Here is a 14,546-nt window from a genome sequence, read left to right on the forward strand (position 1 = left end):
ACCACCATCTCTTTTATGTGGAGCCAGATAGGTTTCTTAATATCTGTGCATATTTATTATCATAAAAGGCTATTGTGCAAAAATCTGCAAGAAAGTTACAACGTTGGCATAGATTTGAAAATGTAAGTAAATTTGTAAATCTCTGAAAATAGTAGAATGTAATCGGCTGTATCCTCTCCACACAAGGAAAGTATCGCTTGTATAAAGTGGGACCCATTAGGACAGTTGCTTATGAGCTGTGCCAAAGAAACCACCGTCAAACTATGGAGCTTTGCGGGCGACAGCTGGAATTGTCTATACAAGCTGTCTCATCCAGCGTTGGTGAATAACGTCACTTGGTGCAGTCATCTGGGAAAGGGATTCAAGTTGCGCCTCATGTTGGCCAGGTGGGTAGAAAGGTTTCAAAGCTTTTACTGTTCCTGGCCACAGTTCCTTCACTGGTTAAATGTCAGTCAGAATTTGATGCTGAGATGTTATTTTGGATATTAGTAAGAGTATCGCAGTGGAATTAATTCTTTACCTGATTACATCATGCTTTGTTGTTTTTATTATTATGTAATGTTAATGACAAGGCTTCCTTTAAATAATCTTTCAAGCCAACTTTAGCTTGCATACATGACATGATGCTTACAATGTAATACTAAACATTGGAACTGTAAGTGGAGGATTCAGTTCATTTAGAAGGTTAAATGAAATGGCCAAGCAGCAAGAGACCAGTAGGTAAATACGTTTAATGAAACATCATGCAAATTACAACAGATACTGAAAATCAGAAACATAAATACCATGATTGTTCCCAGCCTTTGAGAGAGAGTGATCTGAATCGATGATAGACACAAAAAGCTGGAGTAGAACAGGCAGCATCTCTGGAGAGAAGGAATGAATGGTGGTGTTTTGGGTCGAGACCCTTCTTCAGACTGAAGAAGAAGGTTCACAATCCGAAACGTCACCCATTCCTTCGCTCGAGAGATGCTACCTGAGTTACTCCAGCTTTTTGTGTCTATCTTCGGATTAAACCAGCATCTGCAGTTCCTTCCCACACGAGTGATCTGAATCCTTTGATTTTTACAACAATGGCCCCTGCAGCTGTTTGATTTTAACTGGAAAAAAGGTTAGAGATTAATAGATGATGTGCAAATGACCTCAGTAAATCAAAGTAATTTCTTGGATATTGGTAATCTCTTGGGTCATCAATGACATGAGTTAACCAGGGAGTGTGTAAGATACAGATACAAAGCCAAGTAGGGTCAAACAACTAGCCCAAGACATGGAGAATAGAAGCATGGTGTCTAATGTTAATGGGTCACAAGTGCCCGGGGTTTTTTGTAGTTATTCTGTCATATCCGTTCAAACATCATTAGTATTTATTGGTGATAAAAGTTGAACTAAGGCATAACGCAGACATACTGATCACCTGTTTATATGTCCATAACAATCAAAATGATTATTACATTCTGACACATCATTAGGTGCCTTGTCTGTGTTTAAGTTTAAGAAAGAACTGCAGATGCTGGTAAAATCAAAGGTAGACAAAAATGCTGGAGGAACTCAGCGGGTGAGGCAGCATCTATGGAGCGAAGGAATAGGCGACGTTTCGGGTCGAGACCCTTCTTCAGACTGAAGAGAAGGGCCTCGACCCGAAACGTCGCCTATTCCTTCTCTCCATAGTTGGTGCCTCACCCGCTGAGTTCCTCCAGCGTGTTTAAGGTAATTTTTGCTTCCCTTATTAATAGAAACATAGAAAATAGGTGCAGGAGTAGGCCATTCGGCCCTTCGAGCCTGCACCGCCATTCAATATGATCATGGCTGATCATCCAACTCAGTATCCTGTACCTGCCTTCTCTCCATACCCCCTGATCCCTTTAGCCACAAGGGCCACATCTAACTCCCTCTTAAATATAGCCAATGAACTGGCCTCAACTACCTTCTGCGGGAGAGAATTCCAGAGATTCACCACTCTCTGTGTGCAAAAAGGTTTTCCTCATCTTGGTCCTAAAAGATTTCCCCTTTATCCTTAAACTGTGACCCCTTGTTCTGGACTTCCCCAACATCGGGAACAATCTTCCTGCATCTAGCCTGTCCAACCCCTTAAGAATTTTGTAAGTTTCTATAAGATCCCCCCTCAATCTTCTAAATTCTAGCGAGTACAAACCGAGTCTATCCAGTCTTTCTTCATATGAAAGTCCTGACATCCCAGGAATCAGTCTGGTGAACCTTCTCTGTACTCCCTCTATGGCAAGAATGTCTTTCCTCAGATTAGGAGACCAAAACTGTACGCAATACTCTAGGTGTGGTCTCACCAATACCCTGTACAACTGCAGTAGAACCTCCCTGCTCCTATACTCAAATCCTTTTGCTATGAATGCTAACATACCATTCGCCTTCTTCACTGCCTGCTGCACCTGCATGCCTACTTTTAATGACTGGTGTACCATGACACCCAGGTCTCGTTGCATCTCCCCTTTTCCTAATCGGCCACCATTCAGATAATAATCTAATAATAATAGACCTTTTAATGGAACTCCCTGCTGAGGGAGAGCTGTGGCATTTGCAGCAGCAATATGGGTGGGACCTTCATAATATGGGTGATATCAGCACACGCCTTGTACTGACGAGGAATAGGAATGATAATTGGGTGGCCCATGTCTCATTATCATTAAAGTGTGATTTTTTTTTTTTGCAGCTTGCGTTAATAATATCAATAAATATTAATTTGCTGGCCTAAGAAATAACTTCATAACTGCGTATACTTCATAATTTTTGATCAAGGATCTTTTAAATTTTTGCCTGAAGGAGATGAATCATCGCAATGCTTTGATTGTCACACAAACGGTGCAAACAGTGCACCTTATCCCCGATTCCTGTATCGCAAGTGTACAGAAATAGTGTACTGAGCCCGCATGCAAGAGGCGCCATGTTCAAAGTCCACGTTCTAGTTCCTATTCCCGGCAAGTCCCAGGCTGTCGCAGATCTTCAGCCATCTCCTTCCAAGGATGCCACGTCCGTCTCCTCGCTGTCCACCTTTGTTCCCCGGGTATGCCGACCGCGATGGGCGTGGTAGGCCAGACCCCAGTTCCCTCTCCTCTCCTACTGGCCTTGCTCCTCACCCGTCCCGTCCATCATCACTTGCACCATCCTTCTGGTCTTTGGGGGACGAGTAGCGGACGACATGGCGGCTTCCCCCTCCCAGGCCAGTGGGTCCACCTGGTCCAACAAGTTGGAGACGGGCTCGGCAGCTTCCTCCTGCAGGCTGCAGTTTACCCGTCTTAGTTTGGATGTGAGGGAGCGGCTTGGCAGGCTTCCCCTGAAGCTGCAATCTACCGGGATCATCAAGAAGAGGCAACTTGCGCCACATTTCACAATCTGGATTTTTCTTAAATCCTTGAGTAACCCAGACTTCCACCCCTTCTCGCTGCTCGACGGGGCGGTTCACATGGACGTACCAGCCAAATCCAAAAGGGATGATCTGGAAGGTCATAGCATTGCGCAACAAAGCCCTGAGAAGTGGCTTGGTCTTGGTCTTGAATGAATGTGATAGAGCAACATGGATGGGCCAGCTGTATGAACAACCTTTTACTCTCTCTCTCTCTCTCTCTCTCTCTCTCCCTCCCTAGTGGTTGTCAGAATGGTTTGGTGTGTGTCTGGACTGTTCCCCAGGATGTTTCCAAAATATCACTGTCCGCTTCCAGCAGCTCTGAAGAATGGTGGGAGCAAGGAACAAAGAGCCAAATAAAGGTGAATTCTTACTAACATTTCATTCATCAGATTTGCCCAGCCAGTAAAGGGTTAATGTTGTTGGGAGTCTGGAAGGATATTTAGAAGTTTATACCTTTCAGTTTAATCATATTCCAATTCTTGCAAGTCCTAAAAGGAAAGCTTTGCCCTCTCGTGACTTTAATCCTTTCACCATCCACTCACTAACCCCCACCTCCTCACCGCGCACTTACTATAGAATCTCTGTAAAATTGAAGCATATTGATGAGCCCATCAAATTAAAGTATTATGGGCTTCATTTCCACTGTATGAAATGAGTTTCCAGCCGATCTTGGGTGCTGTCTGTGTGGAGTTTGCATGTTGTCCCTATAACCACATGTTTTCTCCAATTGCTTTGATCTCACATCCTAAAGATTTACAAGTTTGTAGGTTAATTGGCCTCTGTAATTTGCCCCTCATGTGTCTGGAGTAGATGATAAAGTGAGATAACAGAACTAGCGTGAACGGGTGATCGATGGTCAGCATGGACTCTGAGCCGAAAAGCCGGTTTTTATGCTGTATTCCTAGAAACTAGAAAAAAAAAGTCTGAAGAAGGGTCTCGACCTGAAACGTCAACTATCCATGTTTTCCACAGTTGTTGCCTGACCTGCTGAGTTACTCCAGCACTTTGTTTCCTTTTGTGTAAACCGCCATCTGCAGTTTCTTTTATTCTAAAAAAAAACTTCCCCCACCATCCATCCACTCAAACATTTATTTGAGGTTAAAAAAAACGGTTCTTTATCTCAGAAATGTATAAATATTATAATATTGTGTAGGAAGGAGCTGCAGATGCTGGTTTAAACCAAATATTGACACAAAAAGGTGGAGTAACTCAGCGGTTCAGACAGCATCTCTGGAGAAAAGGAATAGGTGACGTTTTGGGTCGAGACCCTTCTGACTGAAAGGGAAACGAGAAATATAGACGGTGATGTGGAGAGAAAAAGAACAAATGAACAAGTAATGATGATAAAGGAAATGGGTCATTAGCTGTGGCATAGGTGAAAATGAATATAGACAATGAGACTCAACAAGCTGGTATGACTTGGGTGGGGGAGGGATGGAGAGAGGTGGGGATGCAAGGGTTACTTGAAGTTAGAGAAATCAATGCCATACCGCTGGGTTGTAAGCTGCCCTGTTGTTCCTCCAGTATATGTTTGGCCTCACTCTTGACAATAGAGGCCAAGGACAGAAAGATCAGTGTTTGTTATTGTTTGATGTACTATGACCAAATTGTTTCTTGGTATATCTCTGAAGCACAGTAATTACATGGTGACTATATCTCTTTTGAGTAGATCACTGTCATTTTTCAGTGCAGTAATGTTTTTTACTTTATTTAATATTGACTATTTCTCTTTAATACTTTGTTGCAATAGAATTTGAAGAGTGGATATAGGAAAGCTGAGGAGGCAACGTGCATCTACCAACTGAAAGGGCACCTCACTCCAGTGAGAAGTGTTTGCTTCAACTCTGATGGGCTGGTCTTGGTGTCGGGAGGACTTGGTGGGCTGATGAACATTTGGTCACTTAGGGTAAGGGATTAGACTCTTATATGTTAATACATCCAGTATATATTTTATATATCTATATATATCTATATCTATATTGCCTTCTTGCGCAAAGAAAAACTTGATTTAGAAATAATCATGCTCTGAAATGACTCATTACTATCTTTTATAAACATGTTCTTCTCATAAAATGTACTTATTTTGGTAATTAGATGTCCACTGAGGACACTTCAGCCATGACTCAGTTGGTTTCACTCTTGGCTTTGGATCAGATGTTTGGTCTAGAGATATTAGAATAGGTCTTGGCTCCCTGTCCAGTGTGGTACTGCAGTGTTGGAAGCGCCAACGTTTCAGATGAGACTTTAAACAATCAATGGAAAAGTTCCACTGGCATTATTTTGAAGAAGAGTAGAGTAATGCTGGCCAGCATTTACGTCTTAATCAACCTCACTGAGAATGGGACTTTGTGACTTTCCTGCCTTGTAAGCAACCTGTGCACATTGCACAATGGCACGTTTCAAATCTACCTCATCAGCTGTAACTGCCTGATGACACGAAAGATAGTTTACAAATGCAAGTCTTTCTGTCTAGACCTTTCAGAGTGAATGTGTCTTTCCATTGATTTTCTCTCCCCTTGCCTCCAACCGCCATCTCTCCTCAGACACAAGGAACTACAGTTGCCGGAATCTTGCGTAGAGGTCAAGGTGCTGACATAAAGTGCCTGTCCCACTTGCATGCAATTCCGTGTGTTTGGCGCGACCGACCGGAAGCGGAGGTCGCACGTGACGTCATTTACGCCATGCTGACAAATCAGCTGGGCAGGAGGCGGGCTGACTGAATTTGGGCGGCGGGCGGTGACGTCATCACGCAACGCCACGCGCTAGGCGTACTCCGTCAAGACGCTGCACACGACTGTAATGCGCCTGCGTGCGTACGCAGGCCGATAGGCCGTTGGTGCGCAAGGATTTCGGCCACTACAAGAATTTCGGAGCCCCGCGCGATGTCGGGACCAACCCTTCCGCGCTTCTAAGTGGGACCGGCCCCGCGCGGCCATACAGTGCCCTTACGCCTCAAGCGATCACGAGGTCGCATAATTTGCAAGCCAAGGTCGCGTAAGTGGGACAGGCCCTTGACTCAGCAAGTCAGGCAGGAAATGGATAAAGGACGGTTTGTGTCAGGGACACTTCAGTCCAAAGAAGGGTCCAGACCAAAATGTCGCCTATTCATGACCTCTCCTCCACCTTTACTTCCTTTTCCCTCAATGTGTCAATGCCGGAGTAGTGTCAGAGAAAAGAATTGTGAAGCTCTTTATAATAAAAAATTTAAAATAAATAAAAACTGTGAACCTGAATCAATAATTTACATTTGCACATTTTGCAAGCTTTTTCGGGTCGGCTTTTCAAATGAATTTATATTTTATTCTCCCTGTGTTTGGCTTCCACAAGCATTCTAACCCTTGCTTTTTCCGTAACTGTTTATCTGTGGAAGTTCACTTGAGGATACTTGGTGTGACGCAGTTCTCCCCATTCTTTGACTAATTTTGGAGCTTATAATTAAACCTATTCACAAATTGATGCCTCCTTACAGATTTGCAGTTGTGCACATTTAAAATGAAGGCAGAACTTGCTCAAGCTACCGAGCATCAGTTAACATTTCATGTATAAGAAGGAACGCAGATGCTGGAAAATCGAAGGTAGACAAAAGTGCTGGAGAAACTCAGCGGCTGCAGCAGCATCTATGGAGCGAAGGAAATAGGCAACGTTGCCTATTTCCTTCGCTCCACGCTCCATAGATGCTGCTGCACCCGCTGAGTTTCTCCAGCACTTTTGCCTACCAGTTAAAATTTCATGTTGAGCTCTTTTTTCCCCCCTCTGTGTTTGACAGGATGGCAGTGTGCTGCAGAGTGTGGTTACAGGATCTGGTGCTATTCAGAACATTGCCTGCATCCCTGACGTTGGTGTTGTGGCTTGCTCCAGTAGATCAAAGGTAAGATCTAACATGTGGTTGGCATTAGATTATCTATCTTTGAATGTTCTATGTTGCGGCAGAGGAGATTAGTTTAACTTGGCATTACGTTAGGCATCGACATTGTGGGCCAAAGGGCCTGTTCCTGTGCTGTACTGTTTTACGTAAATGGTAAATTGTCCCTTGTGAGTGTAGGATAGTGCTAGTGTGTGGGGATTGCTGGTCAGCGCGGACTCGGTGGGCTGAAGGGTCTGTTTCTGCTCCGTATCTCTAAACTCAACTAAACTAAATTAAAAACTATATAAAATATGCCCCAGAGCCAGGATCTACACACTGTTTGTACAGATTTTGTGGCATAGTTCCTGAGAGCTCTGAATTATTAACTAAATGGGATTAAATGTGGTGATTTTAGCTAATTCTGTTTGAAAAACACATCATAATGACCACTTATTTGCTCTGATTGACCAAGGATGTGCTGGTGGTGAACTGCACCAATGAATGGATAGCTGGCAACCATGTTTTAGCAACGTGTAGAACTTCACTGAAGAAACAAGGAGTTATTGGACTAAACATGGCCCCGTGCATGAGGACCTTTCTTGAAAGGTTACCAATCATGTTGCAGGAGCAATATGCCTATGAAAAGGTAATGAAACCAACAAGATTGGAACAGGACAAGCTACCATTACTGTCTATCAAAATTAATTTTAAAATATTGAAAATTGCATTCTTTATTCTAACAACTGGTTTGATTTTGCTTTTAGCCTCATGTTATCTGTGGAGACCAACTTATCCATAGTCCGTACATGCAATGTTTAGCATCGCTAGCTGTAGGCCTTCAACTCGATCAACTCTTATGTAACCCACCAATACCACCTCATCATGCCGGTTGTCTACCTGACCCTTCCACCTGGAACTCCTCCGAGTGGTCCTGGTTGGAATGTTTCTCCACCACTGTTAAGGCTGCAGAGGCATTAGCAAAAGGAGCAACGTTGCCAGAATGCTTCACTGTCCCAGACCTTGAACCAGTACCGGAGGACGAGCTGGCACATGTGATGGTAAGATGGTCAGTTTGCTTCTGGGTGGAGAAAGAGAGAAAATGTCATCCACATGTTTGTATTGTAACGTGTTTATTATTATTATTGGTTGTCATTGTTACATGTGCTGAGGTACAGTGAAGAACTGTTTTTGCTTGCAACCCAGGAAAATCATACTAAACATGAGGACACCAGTGCAAAAGAGAAAACAAACAGTGCAGAATATAGTGTTATATATAAAATGAAAGTGCAGATTTTTTTATAGCAAAGACTGCAACGAGGTTTGAGTTTAGTTTATTGTCATGTGCACTGAGGTACAGTGAAAAGCTTTTATTATGTGCTAACCAGTCAGTGGAAAACCAATACATGATTACAATTGAGCCATTCAGTGTACAGATACATGATAAAGGAATAACGTGAATGACATTTAGAGCATGACAAAGCAAGTAAAGTCCTTTCAAAGGTAGTCTGAAGGTTTCCAATGGGATAGATGGTACTTAGATGGGAGGTAATTGGAGGATGAAAAATATCTCCTGAGCATATAGAAGGTCCATTGATAACAGCAAGGAAGAAGCTCCTCTTGAATATTTTGACATGCCCTTTCAAGCTTTTGTCTTTTCTGCCTGGCGGGAGAAGGAATGAACAGGCTGGAAGTGATCCAACTCTCTCAATTTCTAGGAGTCATGAGCAATGAATGCATTTGCAATGTCAATGTACGATGCATCCTAACAGGATGCTTTCTACATTGCATCTGCAGAAATCGGATGCAATTGACAGAGGCCTTGTGAGGAAGTAGAGTCATTGGAATCAAAGTGATTGGACCAGGACAAATTGTTGGTGATATTTACACCAAGGAACTTGAATTGTGTTGTAGTGGGCAGAGTATTGGATGAAGCAATTGTCACATAACATCGACTATAGTTGGAGCGAGGGTTATCTCTCTACTCTCCCCATCTTCAGTTTAATGTTTGTTTTACAGTCTGTGTCTATGTTTGGTGGCTGTTATGTGCACCATCTACAGATGCGCACTGCTCTTGCCCTGTAATGTTGAGAACTACATTTTGTACTCTATCTTATCCTACCGTTTACATTAGATTTTATTTTATTTACGTGTAGTATTGTGTAGGAAGGAACTGCAGATGCTGGTTTCAATCAAAGATAGACACAAAATGCTGGAGTAACTCAGCAGGATAGGTAGCACCTTTAGAGAGAAAGAATGGGTGACGTTTCGGGTCAAGACCCTTCTTCAGACAGCTGCCTGTCCCACTGAGTTACTCCAGCATTTTATCTACTTTGTTTGCAAAACATTGATTTTCGCAGTGCTCCAGGACACGTGATAATAATAAACTGAAACCAAAAGCTATGTTTGGTCAGCTAGGCTGGTGCAGCAGCATCTCCCTAGCCCACAACCTCTACCACCTCAGGCAGCAGGCTAACTTGACATGAAAATGTCACTATTCCCTCTTAATTGCTGCTGTAATTTCTGGAATTCCTAATTCAACAGAATTTTGGGAGTGCCTTTGTGAGAAGGTCTTCAATACTTCCTGAAGGTCGCTCAGCACCGGAAGGGTCTCGACCCGAAACGTCACCTGTTCCTTCGCCCCATAGATGCTGCCTCACCTGCTGAGTTTCTCCAGCATTTTTGTCGACCGTCGATTTTTCCAGCATCTACATTAAGAAATGTAATCAATTTCTTAAACACATCTTCCCAAGGACAGTTAAAATAGATTGGGAAACTGCAGATTCTGGGAACCTGAAATAAAAGCAGAAAATATTGGAAACACGCAGCAGGTCAGGCATCATCTGTGGAAAGAGAAACGGTTAATGTTTTAGTTCAAGGACCTGGGAAAGAGAGAAACAGATTAGTCACAGAAGAGAGAGGTTGGGACGATGATAATGGGTGGAACAAAGGGAGTTTGCATCAATTGAGTTTGGATTACCGAATGTAGCCTTGAAGGGACAGATAAAATCAGGTTGCTTTGTCTGTGTAATGTGTAGCTCATTGGATGCTGTGGAATATACCTAGCAGGCCAAAGTGTACAAAAAAGAAAAGAAGGATTGGAATTAGTTATTAGTGTAGATTTCTGTTCTAGTTGGTTGATTCATTGCAAGTAGCCTGAAGTCTATATTCAATGATTATCTTTTAAACATTTCAAACAATCATTTATAACACGACAACATTTGAAAATGGAATTCATTTCAGAGAGAACTTTAGAGAGCGGCACAGTGGCACAGCTGGTAGAGCTGTTGTCTCATGGCGCCATACACCCAGGTTTGATCCTGAGCTTGGGTGCTTTCTTTGTGGAGCTTGCACGTTCTCTCTGAACTCCGGCTGCTCCAGTTCACTCCCACTTTTCAAAGACATGCGGGTTAGTTGGCCTCTGTCAATTGCCCCTTGCGCGTAGGGAATAGATGCAAAAGCAGGGTAACATAGGAGCAGTGTGAACGGGTGATTGATTGATAGTCGACTTGACTCAGTGGGCTGAAGGTCCATGCCGTTTCGTTTCATCAATTAATCAGGCCATGTGTAGGTTTCACATCCTGACAATGTTTTCTCAATTGCAGGACAACAGTAAATGGTTCACTGGAATGGATGAACAGATTATGTCCTGGGCAACATCCCGGCCAGAGGTAGGTGACCCCTTGTTTTGCAACATGCATCCTGTGCTTAGTGTACGTGCGAAGAATATTAAAACTCATCTCCTATCCTTGTAGGACTGGCACCTTGGTGGAAAATGTGACGTCTATCTTTGGGGAGCAGGACGCCATGGGCAGTTAGCAGAAGCTGGAAGAAATGTTATGATACCAACTGGTGCACCTTCGTTTTCACAAGCTCAGCAGGTTTGACTTTTGAATTTGCATTGTAAACATAGCTTGGGAATTGCAATTGCTATAAAATTTGGGGATTGCTATAAAAATTGGAAAGTACTTAATTTAATCCTTTTTGGAACTAAATCATCAGACTCAAAGCCGTCTGTCCTAAATTATAGTGGTTGTACAAATGCATTGTTACGAGAGCTTTAGATAAATGCTTCATTTTTCACTTATTATTAAGACAGATGCTTTTTGTGATATTAAAACAAGAATGACTGGAAATAATATTTAATTGAAAATATAAAAAAAAACATATATTCTGGAAATCTGAAATATAAACAGAAAAAAACTGGAAACACTCAGCAGGCCGGCCAGCATCTGTGGAAAGAGAAACAGAATGAATATCTCAGGTGGAAGACTTCATCTGAACTAGGAAAGTGAGAAAACAAGTTAGCTTGACGTGGGGAGGGTGGAGGGAGTGATGAATGAAACAAAGGGAACATCTTTAATGGGGTGAAGCTAGAACGGCCATGGTGATTTCATTCTTTACAGAAATGTCTAGATAGTGGATTAATGAAGACAATTAGATAGAGAGACACACAAAGGGACATACGGGAGCGGCTGGAAGGCGCTCCCGTGTGGGCGGCCCGGTGCGGGGCTGGAAGGCGCTCCCGTGTGGGCGGCCCGGCTCCCTGCTGGAAGGTGCTCCCGTGAGGACGGCCCGGCTCCCGGCTGGAAGGCGCTCCCGTGGGGGCGGCCCGGTGCGGGGCTGAGACGCTCCCATGAGGGCGGCCCGGTGCGGGGCAGAGACGGTGCTCCGGTGGGTGAGGCGGCGGCGACCTGAATCCGGGGCTCGGCCGTGGGCCAGTGGATGACATCGTCGGGAGCTCGCGGGTCACAGGTTGATGCCTGTTTTCCGGAGCTCCCGTGGCAACAACTGCGTCCGCTGGACTGGAGGGCGGCAGCTTCGACCACCCCCGGGCCGCGGAGCTTGAACTGCGGGACTGACTTACCATCGCCCGGTGGGGTATCGCCTCAGCGCAGAGGGAGAAGAGGAGGGAAGAGACAGCAACCCTAAGACTTTTGCCTCCATCACAGTGAGGAGGTGCTTGGTGAACTCACTGTGGTGGATGTTAATTTGTGTTTATTGTGTGTTGTTTATTATTACATGTATGGCTGCAGGCAACGACATTTCGTTCAGACTGAAAGGTCTGAATGACAACTAAAGGATTCAATTAAATTCAATAAAAGCCGTGAAATGCAGCTCAGAGCCATTGATGAACCTGACACTGTGGGGAATGCTCCTCAAACCAGGCAGTATGGATGTGGCCAGATCTGTTGAAACTAGAAAAATAGACCTGATGTTATGGAATTTGATATTGGGTAAATACTCAGATGAAAGACAAAGTGATATTCTACAAATTTAAATTGGGCCTCGTTGGAACAGTGCAGGAGGCCACAAATATGGCAGTCTGCAAATTGAATGAGGAATTGAGATCGCCTCCTCAGAATGAAGGGAGATGCTGCGCATAGCAGTCTTCCAATGAGGGCTTGTATGTGAGCAAGCCACGCTGTACGAATGAAATGTAGTACACTGGATGGGAAGAAGGGCAAGTGAACCTTTGCTTCACTGAGAAATACTACCAAGTACCTGGCTGCTTAGTTTATTGCCACGTGTATCGAGGTACAGTGAAAAGCTTTTGTTGCATGCTAACCAGTCAGCAGAAAGACAATATATGATTGCAATCGAGCCGTCCACAGTGTACAGATACATGATAAAGGGAATAGCGTGACTAGCGTTTAGGGCAAGATAAAATCCAATAAAGTCTGATCAAAGATAGTCAGAGGGTCTCCTATGAAGTAGATTGTAGCTCAGGAATGCTCTCTAGCTGCTGGTAGGATGGTTCAGTTGCCTAATGACAGCCTGATAACAGATGTTGGGAAGAAATGAGGTAAAAGACAGGTTTGGCATGTTGTTCCCTTGATTGGAGGGCAGCACGAGAAGGGGTATGGTTGGTGAAAATAGAGAAGTCAAATCTAGTTCACCTCGTTTTCAAATTCAAAGCATTCCATGTAATTTTATTTGCATGTTTGCATTTGCAGGTTATTTGTGGGCAGAATTGCACTTTTGTCATCCAGGCTAACGGGACTGTGATGGCGTGTGGGGAAGGAAGCTATGGTCGCCTTGGACAGGGGAATTCAGATGATCTTCACGTCTTAACCATCATTTCGGCACTCCAAGGTACCCAGACTTGGCACGGTGGCGCCTGATTATTAAAAATTGATATTATTGTTAATCATCAAATCGTTCTTGCCTCTGTTTGCACTGATATGTTCCTACTCGTGTACATGTGACAGGTTTTGTGGTGACGCAGTTGGTGACTTCCTGTGGATCTGATGGCCACTCGATGGCACTGACGGAAAGTGGGGAGGTCTTCAGTTGGGGTGATGGGGATTATGGCAAGCTGGGCCACGGAAACAGCGACCGGCAGCGCAGACCGCGACAGATCGAGGCACTGCAGGGCGAAGAGGTTGTCCAGGTGAGACTACATACAGGAAAATAAGTAAATGATTCGTGGGCTAAAACTTGGCTTAAAACGTGATATAAAAGCACTCTCCGCCAGGTAGAAACAAGGAACTGCAGATGCTGGTTTACAAAAAAAAGACACCGTGCTAGAGTAACTCAGCGGGTCAGGCAGCATCTGTGGAGAACATGGATAGGTGACATCCCAGGTCATGGCCTTTCTTCAGACTGAGTGCATTGAGGGGAAGAAAACCCGAAAGAGGAGGGACGGAACAAAGTGTGGCAGATAATAGTTGAACACGGGTGAGGGGGTTTGATAGGCAGATGGCTGGACAAAGGCCAGCGATAAAAAATAAAGTGTGAAACGAAAGGATGAAGAGTTGTGAATCGTGTAGGCGGAGGAAGGAATGGAGGCGGAAGGGAGAAATAGGTGGGGCACAGGGGAAGGGAGTGGGGCGGTTGTAAGGTGGGGGGGGGGGGGAGAGAGGAATGTTAGAGGTTACCTAAACTTGGGTCTAGCAGGCACCGATCTCTGATCTGACAGCATCCCACCCCAACTCATTAATCATTGATGACAAGTCTAAAGACGTGATTCAAGAAGTCACTCCCATGGTTTTAAGATTGGGAGTGGAGCTCTATGCCTAAGATTATCGTTGTTCAGGCGAGGTCCCAGGGGACTATTGTTTAAGAAGGATAGTAGAATCCAGCGATCTATAGGCCGGTGAGCCTGACGTCAGAGGTAGGGAAGCTATTGGAGAGGATTCTTCTGGATAGGATTTACTCCCATTTGGAAGAGAATGGGTTAATTAGGGACACTCCGCATGGCTTTGTACGTGCCAGGGCATGTCTTACTAATGTGATAGACAAAGGTGATCGATGACGGTTGGGCGGTAGATGTTATCCACATGGATTTTAATAAGGTGTTTAATAAAATTCCCCAATGGCCTGATC

General features: G+C 44.2%; 1 protein-coding gene across 12 annotated transcripts in view; it reads left to right on the forward strand.

The window, feature by feature from the left end:
• Nucleotides 1–14,546, forward strand: part of herc1 (HECT and RLD domain containing E3 ubiquitin protein ligase family member 1) — a 217,426-nt gene that overhangs the window by 179,280 nt on the left and 23,600 nt on the right. For 9 of the 12 annotated variants that reach the window (XM_033014841.1, XM_033014847.1, XM_033014843.1 and 6 more), the window contains 10 exons: nt 187–386; nt 3,615–3,735; nt 5,127–5,282; nt 7,143–7,244; nt 7,693–7,866; nt 7,985–8,278; nt 10,823–10,888; nt 10,973–11,098; nt 13,175–13,313; nt 13,430–13,611. In XM_033014841.1, the coding sequence (XP_032870732.1) occupies nt 187–386; nt 3,615–3,735; nt 5,127–5,282; nt 7,143–7,244; nt 7,693–7,866; nt 7,985–8,278; nt 10,823–10,888; nt 10,973–11,098; nt 13,175–13,313; nt 13,430–13,611 (1,560 nt within the window). The remainder of the gene's footprint in view (nt 1–186; nt 387–3,614; nt 3,736–5,126; nt 5,283–7,142; nt 7,245–7,692; nt 7,867–7,984; nt 8,279–10,822; nt 10,889–10,972; nt 11,099–13,174; nt 13,314–13,429; nt 13,612–14,546) is intronic. The other 3 variants (XM_033014842.1, XM_033014848.1, XM_033014853.1) reach the window with 1 other exon arrangement.

This window comes from Amblyraja radiata, chromosome X (genome assembly GCF_010909765.2).
Source record: "Amblyraja radiata isolate CabotCenter1 chromosome X, sAmbRad1.1.pri, whole genome shotgun sequence".
NCBI classification, from domain to species: Eukaryota; Metazoa; Chordata; class Chondrichthyes; order Rajiformes; family Rajidae; genus Amblyraja; species Amblyraja radiata.